This window comes from Solanum verrucosum, unplaced genomic scaffold, assembly GCF_900185275.1.
Source record: "Solanum verrucosum unplaced genomic scaffold, falcon-dt-bn FXZP01000199.1, whole genome shotgun sequence".
NCBI lineage: Eukaryota > Viridiplantae > Streptophyta > Magnoliopsida > Solanales > Solanaceae > Solanum > Solanum verrucosum.
Window position 1 is genome coordinate 970,680 of NW_026020049.1, and position 10,414 is coordinate 981,093.

Genomic DNA, 10,414 nt, shown 5'->3' on the forward strand with positions numbered 1-10,414 from the left:
TAGTGTGGCGCAAGGGAGTAGTAAGCCTCCTGTTTGCGCCAAATGTGGTAGGAACCACTCAGGTATTTGTCGAGATGGCTCCATTGGTTGTTTCAGGTGTGGTCAGAATGGACATTTCATGCGAGAGTGTCCAAAGAATAGGCAGGGTAATGGAAGCAATAAAGCACAGTCTTCTTCAGTTGTTCCACCAGACAGGACGGCACCTAGAGGAGCTACTTCTAGTGTAGGTGGAGGAGCAAACCGCCTTTATGCTATCACCAGTCGCCATGAGCAAGAGAATTCTCCGAATGTTGTCACTGGTATGATCAAAGTCTTTGCTTTTGATGTGTATGTTTTGCTAGACCCAGGAGCGAGTTTATCTTTTGTAACTCCTTATGTTGCAAATCAGTTTGAGGTTCTTCCTGAAAGACTTTGTGAACCCTTTTGTGTTTCTACACCTATTGGGGAGTCTATTCTAGCGGAAAGAGTTTATCGTGATTGTCCTGTTTCTATCAATCACAAGAGCACCATGGTTGATTTGGTTGAGTTAGACATGGTAGATTTTGATGTCATTCTAGGTATGGATTGGCTTCATGCTTGTTATGCATCGATAGATTGTAGAACTCGAGCAGTCAAGTTTCAGTTTCCGAATGAGCCAGTCATAGAGTGGAGTAGCAGTTCAGCAGTGCCTAAGGGTCGTTTTATTTCGTACCTTAAGGCAAGAAAGTTAGTTTCGAAGGGTTGTATCTATCACTTAGTCCGAGTTCATGATTCTAGTGTTGAGATACCTCATTTCCAGTCAGTTCCTATAGTAAGAGAGTTTCCAGAAGTGTTTCCTGATGATCTACCCGGAATTCCTCCTGAGAGAGAGATAGATTTCGGCATAGATCTCATTCCAGATACTCGTCCTATCTCTATTCCGCCATATAGAATGGCACCAGCAGAGTTGAAAGAGTTGAAAGAGCAGTTGAAAGATCTCCTAGAAAAGGGTTTCATTCGACCGAGTGTCTCACCTTGGGGTGCTCCGGTTTTGTTTGTGAAGAAGAAAGATGGTTCCCTTAGAATGTGTATAGATTACCGCCAGTTGAACAAGGTTACCATCAAGAACAAGTACCCTCTTCCGAGGATTGATGATCTTTTCGATCAGCTTCAGGGTGCCACTTGTTTTTCAAAGATTGACCTCCGATCCGGCTATCATCAGTTAAGGGTAAAGGAAAGTGATATCCCAAAGACAGCTTTCAGAACCAGGTATGGTCATTATGAGTTTTTGGTCATGTCCTTTGGTTTGACTAATGCGCCTGCAGCTTTCATGGATTTGATGAATAGAGTCTTCAAACCTTATTTAGATATGTTTGTTATTGTCTTTATTGATGATATACTAGTCTATTCAAGGAATGAAGAAGATCATGCTAGTCATCTCAGAACAGTTCTTCAGACTTTGAAAGACAAGGAGTTGTATGCTAAGTTCTCTAAGTGTGAGTTTTGGCTTAAGTCTGTGGCATTCCTAGGCCACATTGTGTCCGGTGATGGAATTAAAGTTGATACTCGGAAAATTGAGGCAGTGCAGAATTGGCCTAGACCCACATCTCCAACTGAAATTAGGAGTTTCTTGGGATTAGCTGGCTATTATAGAAGGTTTGTTGAAGGGTTCTCGACTATTGCATCTCCTTTGACAAAGTTGACTCAGAAGACAGTGAAATTTCAATGGTCTGAAGCTTGTGAGAAAAACTTTCAAGAATTGAAAAAGAGATTGACTACAGCTCCAGTTTTGACGCTACCAGAAGGTACTCAAGGTTTTGTGATGTATTGTGATGCATCTAGAGTTGGTTTGGGTTGTGTCTTAATGCAGAATGGCAAGGTTATAGCTTATGCCTCCAGACAGTTAAAGGTTCATGAGAAGAACTACCCAACCCATGACTTAGAGCTAGCTGCTGTAGTATTTGCTTTGAAGATATGGCGTCATTACTTGTATGGTGTGCATGTCGACATATTCACTGATCACAAGAGCCTTCAATATGTGCTTACTCAGAAAGAGCTTAATCTCAGACAGAGGAGGTGGTTAGAGTTACTCAAGGATTATGACCTGAGTATTCTTTACCACCCAGGTAAGGCTAATGTTGTTGCTGATTCTTTGAGCAGGTTGTCTATGGGTAGCACCGCCCATATTGAAGAAGGAAGGAAAGAGTTAGCAAAAGATGTGCACAGACTGGCATGCCTGGGAGTCAGATTTACAGATTCCATAGAAGGAGGAATAACGGTGACGAGCAGGGCCGAGTCATCATTAATGTCAGAAGTGAAAGAGAAGCAAGATCAAGATCCCATTTTGCTCGAGTTGAAGGAAAATGTTCAAAAGCAAAGAGTATTAGCTTTTGAACAAGGGGGAGATGGTGTTTTGAGATTTCAAGGTAGATTGTGCGTACCTATGGTAGATGGACTCCAAGAGAAGATTATGGATGAAGCTCACAGCTCCAGATATTCTATTCATCCGGGTTCCACCAAGATGTATCGTGATTTGCGTGAAGTTTATTGGTGGAATGGCATGAAGAAGGGCATTGCTGAGTTTGTTGCTAAGTGTCCAAATTGCCAACAAGTGAAAGTTGAACACCAAAGGCCCGGTGGTTTGGCTCAGAGGATAGAACTTCCAGAGTGGAAGTGGGAGATGATCAATATGGATTTCATCACAGGGTTGCCAAGGTCTCGCAGACAACATGATTCTATTTGGGTGATTGTCGACAGAATGACAAAGTCAGCTCATTTTCTACCGGTAAAGACTACCAATACAGCAGAAGATTATGCCAAGTTGTATGTTCAAGAGATAGTGAGACTTCATGGAGTCCCAATCTCCATTATTTCAGATAGAGGTGCACAGTTTACTGCACAGTTCTGGAAATCTTTTCAGAAGGGCTTGGGTTCAAAGGTGAACTTAAGTACTGCCTTTCACCCTCAGACGGATGGGCAAGCAGAGCGCACTATTCAGACTTTAGAGGATATGTTGAGGGCTTGTGTGATCGATTTCAAAGGGAGTTGGGATGATCACCTACCTCTCATTGAGTTTGCCTACAACAACAGTTATCACTCTAGCATCCAGATGGCTCCATATGAAGCTCTTTATGGGAGAAGATGTAGATCTCCTATTGGATGGTTTGAAGTTGGTGAAGCACAGTTGATAGGACCAGATTTAGTTCACCAAGCTATGGAGAAGGTGAAAGTGATTCAAGAGAGGTTGAAAACGGCACAGAGTCGTCAGAAATCCTACACCGATGTTAGGAGAAGGGCGTTAGAATTTGAAATAGACGATTGGGTATATTTGAAGGTTTCACCCATGAAAGGCGTTATGAGGTTTGGTAAGAAGGGGAAACTTAGTCCCCGGTATATTGGACCTTACCGCATAGCCAAGAGGATTGGCAATGTTGCTTATGAGTTGGAGTTACCACAGGAACTAGCAGCGGTTCATCCGGTATTTCACATCTCCATGTTGAAGAAGTGCATAGGCGATCCTTCATTGATCCTACCGACTGAAAGTATCAAGATCAAGGATAACTTATCTTATGAGGAGATTCCTGTTCAAATTTTGGATCGTCAAGTTCGTAGGTTGAGAACGAAAGATGTAGCCTCAGTTAAGGTCCTATGGAGGAACCAATTTGTTGAGGAAGCAACTTGGGAAGCCGAAGAAGACATGAAGAAGAGATATTCATATCTCTTTGAATCCGCAGATTAAGGTATTAATTTCCTTCTTAGTGCTCTATAAATTATAATGAGCATGTCGTTATTGTTGTTGTGTTTGCATGGTTGTTTGTTGGGTGTTGAGTTGATGTTACACCCTTAGCTTTGTAAGAGTTACTTCATTCGAGGACGAATGTTCCCAAGGGAGAGATATTGTAACATCCGACAATTTAAAAATGAATATGAAGAAGCTTGAAATTTGGAAATAGTCATTTTTGGAAAAATTTAAAATCTGGAAAATTTGGCTAAGTGTGGAAATCAGTGAGTTTTTGGCCAACTTTGAGCAGTCATAACTACTAGCTCAGGATGAGTTAGGAGTAGTTCCAGTTATGGTTTCGAAGCTTGTGGAACGATCTTTCCAACTCCACTGAGTTTGCTCAATTCCGAGTTCGTATGAGCGAGTTATGATCTTTGAAAGTTGGGCAGTTGGCAGGGATTCCGTTCCGGAAATTTAAGGGCATTTTGGTCTTTTCACAAATAATTTCTTTTCAGCTTATATTGTTGTATTAGGCTGATATTTGGATCATTTTGTCCCATTTTGAAAGAGAAAGAGTTAGGGTTCAAGAGAAGAAAAAGAGAAGAAGGAGAAGAAGAAGAGAAGAAAGAGGAGATCAACAAGATTTGTCAAGATCATTGTGGATTTTCGTCGGGGGTGATCCCTATCAAGGTATGTGAGTCTTTAGTGTGGGTTTATCCTTTCCCCCCACATACCAAGCTCGTTTTTATGATTTGAGAAGAGATTGGATTTGTTGTTGAAGTTGTTGAAGTTGTTAGTTGTTGTTGATGTTGTTAGTTGTGTTGTTGAAGTTATTGTTGGTTGTGGGACAGGATTGGGCTGTGTATTTGAGTTGTGACCTATTGTATATTGAGGGATTTTATGATCCTTAGTGTTGGTTGGTTCATACCCCCACACACCAACTCGTTTTTAATTCCAAGAGAAGATTTATTGGTTGTTGAAGTTGTAGTGGTGTTGTGTTGAAGTTCTTGCTGATTTAGTACAGATTTCTGGCTGTGATTTTTGAGTTGAATCTATTGTATAATAAGGGTCTTTATGATTCTAAGTGTTGCTGTTGAAACCTTGAGGTTGAGAGGGTTTAGAATTGGAAAGAAACAAGGGGAAAAAGTCGGATTTTTGGGGAAAAAGGGGCTGGGCTATTGCACCTCTCCTAGTGCCAAGGACACCAATCCTTCCCTTTCATTCACCATTTCTTTTTTTATACATGTTCCTAGGTATTATACCTATGTTTCCTAGTTGTTTCCAACACTCCAAGGTACTTCCAAAAGTCAAGTAAAACTACAAGTCAAGTGAAGTTAGTTTCCAAGTCAAGTGAAGTTAGTTTCCAATTCAAGTGAAGTTAGTTTCCAAGTCAAGTGAAGTCAAGCTTAGAAGTAAGTAAGTCAAAGCAAGTCTTTAAGGTTTTCCAAGAGTCTTCATTGAGCGTTTTAACTTCATTCTAAGGCTCAAGTTCCAAGTTAAGTATTGAGTTTCAAGTCAAGTCAAAAGTTAAGAGTTTCATGTTAAGTTAAGAGTTTCACATCAAGCCAAGAGTTCAAGTAAAGTAAAGAGTTTAAAGTTGAGTTCTTTTCTCAAAGTTATTAGGGAACTATGTATTCCCAAAGAAGTTTTAAAGAAATGTTTTTACATTTAAACAAGGTTGGAAACTGAGATTTCCAAAAAGCCTTCGGGCTAGTTTTTGAGTAATTATCTCATATCAGCAGGAAGAAATATGTTTTAAAAACATAAGAGCCAGTACATTTTTGGGAGTAGTATCGAGCACCGAATTGGGGGAGCGTTCAAAGAACCCACAGCCCCCATAGAACCATGTTAGCCACCATGGGTAGAAAAAGATCATACTTTTTAGATGAATCCTTTTCAGATTAGACTAGTGGATCCATTAGGCAGTTCAGGTCTTATACCTTTGGCCGGGTATAAGATGCTCTGGCAGCGTGAGGTCGATCGTTGTATCATCACTATAGCTCTTATGTGATGGTTGTCGGTTAGAGAAACTCCCACAGCAGTTATTGTATTTTTTCATACACAGAGATTATTGTATTTTTTATATACATCAGTTCATTGTATTTTTATACACATTTCAGGCTTATTGTATCCTTGTATACACACAGAGTTCATAGCATGTTTTAAGCAATCTTTCTTTATATCGCACTTGTTTTAAATTGCCTTATATTGAAAGAAGTCAGTCAGGTTGAGTTAAGTTGAGCCAGGTAAGCTATTCAGTTTCTTCCAGTTTTCCTTCTAGCCTTTGTTGCTTAGTTTTCCAGCATGCATACTCGTACATTCCATGTACTGATGCCAGTTGGCCTGCATCGTTTGATGATGCAGATTCAGGTACCCCGGATCAGCATCCTGCACGTCGTTGATCCAGCTGAGCACTCCAGAGTCAGTGGTGAGCCTCCTTGCATTCCGGAGGACTCAATTATTTTGTGTTCTTAGTTTTTGTTTTATTAGGATGTTGCGGGGTCTGTCCCAACATCCATCTCAGTATTTTAGAGGCTTCATAGACAGACAGTCAGTCAGTTAGTTTTGAGTCTCTCATCTATATATATGTAAATATTCTATTTTGAGATTCGAGTTGCCTTTATGGCCATATTTTATAAGTTAAGTTGTTTTGTAATATTGCATTGCATTGAGTTATTCTGTTGAGGTTTCCGCTGAGTTAAGAAAGCCAGGCCAAGGGTTCGCTTGGGGCTAGAAATGGTCTCCGGGTGCCGGTCCCGCCCAGGGTGTAGGCTCGGGGCGTGACATAAAGCCAAACAACATTTATGTATATATAATTGGGACATACAAGCAATTTGAAGATATTTATGGAGTTGGTTATAATACACACTAACACCTGTTTAATCAAAATGTTTCTCCCCGTCACAAAACACCAAACTAGAGCCAGCTAACCTTTACATGGGATGTCTTTTTTTTTTATTTGGTTTATAACAATAGCATTCGAGTCAATTTTCACATACAGACTAATTTGTTGACTTGTATATGTATTAGATAACTCTTTGAATTGTGATGATTACTCACAAGATAGTAATCATGAGATGGAATCAACCTTTCATTGAAGGAGTTTCGAGGAAGAATCATTGTATGTATCTCTTCAATTGAACCTCTTTTGAGTTCATAATTAAGGATTTTATGTATGAGTTCAATTTCTTGTTCTATTGAATTTGATTGTTTTTTATCACTCTGCCAACCACAATGTTAGCAAATGGCAAGTCTCCGCTTTTCTTTTGATTAATTCAACTCATATCTTACCTGTCCCTTACGATACACTCTCGATCAATAAAGAAATTAAGCATATGAGAAGAAATTATCTTACATATTTTTTTGTGTGATGGTATGTGCACGTGCATTGGGAAACAGAGAGAGCATCTTGATATAATGCATACGTAAGAGAAAGGAGAATACAGTAATCAAATCTATATGTAGTAAGCTTATAAATCTTATGGTGTTAGACTTTGTCACACAATGACAAAACTGGCAGATCAATAATTTCAATAATGGGAAATGGCTCTTCTTTGTCTTGTTGCTGAAACAGTGTGTCTTTTCTAACTAATGTTAAAGCTTTTAACCAAAAACAACAAAACACTTCACAACTGGTTGTTGGTAATCATATCTTTGGAACTTCCAACTGTAACCAGATTTTCTCTGAAATTAAGGCAAGTCCACTGCTTGTTATCTCTTCTATCACAGGATAAACTAATTAAATGTCACTCTCTAATCTTTGACTGTATTTTACAAATATATCTTGGTCATATCGCGATGTGTACTTCCTAATCCATCAACCCCTTTCTTTATGACAACACTGATACTAGTTGTGTGAGGCTTCTTTTTGTCTCACGAAAAAGTAGACTCAAATCTTACACTTTTGGGTTTATTTTTTTGTGAGACAAAAATGAGTCTCACTCGACTAGTGTCAGTTGTGTGAGTCACAAAATACAACTTTTTTGAATCTTGAGGATGACATTGGAAGCTAATCTTCAGGATCCAGAAACTTGCTTCTGATTCTTGAGGTGAAAACTTCTGCTTTGCCAAAAAACTGAACACCAACTTCATAGTTCTTGCCAATTGATATAAGCTTCACCACATTCTCTTGCTGTGATTGCACTTAGGGAGTTGAGACATGTCCTCAAAAAACAGTTTCCTCACAAAAAGTCAGTGTGTTGTATCAGCATGCTTATCATGACCTAAAGTATGTTGATATCGATCGATTTGATCAAGTCAGTCAGAAACACGTCATGCTTCGAGCAGAAGCATAAAGATTGTCCATTTTACTTTCCAATTTCTTCAAGCTTGCTGAGGACCTGCTTTATATTAGGCCTAAGAGCAGGTGAGGGAGAACAACAAGCCACAGCAAGCTGAAGGAATTCATAGACATGATCTTCATTAACCACCCTTTGGCCATCATCAGTTTGGCTAACTAGAATTTGTGGATGATAAAAATCCGCAACTCTATGATCAAGAATCGCACTTTGAATGGCATTAGGCAAATAAATATCCTTATCAAAATTTGGTTTCCTGTAGAATGTTTCTTTCCCTGTTAATAACTCTAACAAGATAACCCCAAGGCTGTAAATATCAGTTTCTTCGCTAACTTCTCTCATCTTGATCAATTCAGGGGCTTTATACCCCTGAGCTGCTGAAGCTTCAAGCATTTCTTGGCCTGCAGTTGGATTCAAGAGAAGATGCAATCCAAAATCGGACACATATGGCATGAAGTGTCGATCCAAAAGTATATTATTCGACTTGAGATTTCCATGGATTATGGGAATTTCTAAGTCTGTGTGAAGATAGTCTAGTCCTTGAGCAATGCCAATGGAGATCCTACATATGATGTGCCATTTATGAGCCTCACCGTTCCCGTCTGTATCATTAGACACAATGTTCTTAAAACAAATACATTTGTATACTTGAGACATATATTGAAAACTAATACATGTGTATACTTTAGACTTGAGAGTGGTTCAACTTAACACGGATTAGTTATTAATGAAACTATAATTTTGACAAAGTACCTACTATTAGGTTCTAAATTGACAAGAAAACTAACTGAAATTTGAGGCAAGATATGTTAAACTATAGCACTGCACATGTGTAGGTTTTTAAATAAGCAGAAGAAAACAAAATCCATTTAAATCCAGAAAACAAACTTTTTCAACACAAAATATGGAGAAATATAATATCAAAAAATATTCGAAAAAAATGGAAGAAAGTAAAGTTCATCTGTGCTTTCCAGATTCAGAAACAGTGATGTTGAGATGTCACCAAAAAAAAAGTGAAAAAGAAAAGGGAACAATCAAAGGACCTAAAAATTCAAACTGCATATAGATATCTAATTATTGAAGTCCCTTACAGTTGTGAGAAAATGATTGAATGAGACTTTTTTCAAGGCACCAAATGGCAAAATCAAGATCCCATTTTTTGTCATGAAAATTTTGTATTACTAACCAATAGAAGAAAACAGAAAATTATTGTGAAAATCAACATCTCCTGCCAGATGCTACAAATCATTAAAATGACCACTCTTGTTTTTTCTTATTCTATTTCCAAGACAAACTTTTTTGAATAAACACCACACCATAGGCTTAAAGATTTGTTAGCACTCAAGTCATTGTGTTTTAAAATTATGGTAACACAATTCTAATACTTATAACATATCCAGTATAGTCCACACGAACAATTTTAATACTTGTATATTAAAAAAAACAGCAAGAGCACATACCTCTAATCAATTGAGCTAAAGTACCATGACGATAAAAAGGATGTACCATCAGTTTCTCTCCTCTTTGCCCTGCATAAAATGCACACAAAGGCACCAAATTAGGATGCCTTAAAGACCCCAAAAGCTCCATTACAGGCACAACTTCTTTCATTGTGACAGTACAAGCTGGTCTCAAGAACCTCAACAATGTAAGTCTATCAATACTCAGCAAACTAGCCCTGTATAAAGTTCCATAACTTGATTTCCCAATAACTTCACCAGGGGCATCCAAGATTTCATACACAGTAAGATCTTCACCATCTTGAAACTTGATCAACAAATCTTTTTCAACCCCATCTCTTTCTTTTACCTCAAAATTAGCTTCAACATCCCTAGAAACAATTTCCCCTCTTTTCCTTGTACATAAATAGATCACTAACAACAAAACAATTAAAGCAGTTACTGAACATGGTACTATAATAAGTATGAGCATATGCTTGTGTTCCATTTTCTTGAAAAAACTGACACTTGGGTGTTAAAAAGATTGAAACTTTATGACATTTTAATGGAAAAAACGAAGATTCAAGATCTGGTTAGAAAAGGGTAAGTCTTGAAAATGCAATCATTTTTTATGGAAATGGAAGGAGTGAAATGTGTAAAGGGGAAATGGGGTTTTTGCGGAGATTGTGGCAAAACAAAATCTTGAAGAGGACTTTGGCTTTGTGAAGAAAGTTGCCGCAGAGAGAGGGAAAAGGAGAGAGAGAGAGAGAACAAGTCAAGATTAGAGAGAGGGAGAAGGGAGTTGGCAAGAGAAAGAGAGAACAGATGGTGGCATGTGCCGTTTATATGGAAGGAATTCATTTCATCTCATGTTTATGCTCTATTTTTCTTTGTATTAATTGCCTCTCCATCCCATTCCTTCCATCCTCACCAAAATAGTGGTAGGTTTAGAAGCACAAAATTTAAAAAATACTCTCTCCGTCCCATTTTATATGTCA

At 38.4% G+C, this 10,414-nt stretch overlaps 1 protein-coding gene across 1 annotated transcript; it reads right to left on the reverse strand.

The window, feature by feature from the left end:
- Nucleotides 1-7,710: 7,710 nt before the first annotated feature.
- LOC125823183 (putative kinase-like protein TMKL1) lies at nucleotides 7,711-10,045 on the reverse strand. Its single transcript, XM_049502603.1, has 2 exons — nucleotides 9,438-10,045; nucleotides 7,711-8,579 (listed from the first exon to the last, which is right to left on the reverse strand). Exons 1-2 carry the CDS (start codon nucleotides 9,922-9,924, stop codon nucleotides 7,987-7,989), a joined length of 1,080 nt encoding a protein of 359 aa, XP_049358560.1. The 5' UTR covers nucleotides 9,925-10,045; the 3' UTR covers nucleotides 7,711-7,986.
- Nucleotides 10,046-10,414: the final 369 nt, after the last annotated feature.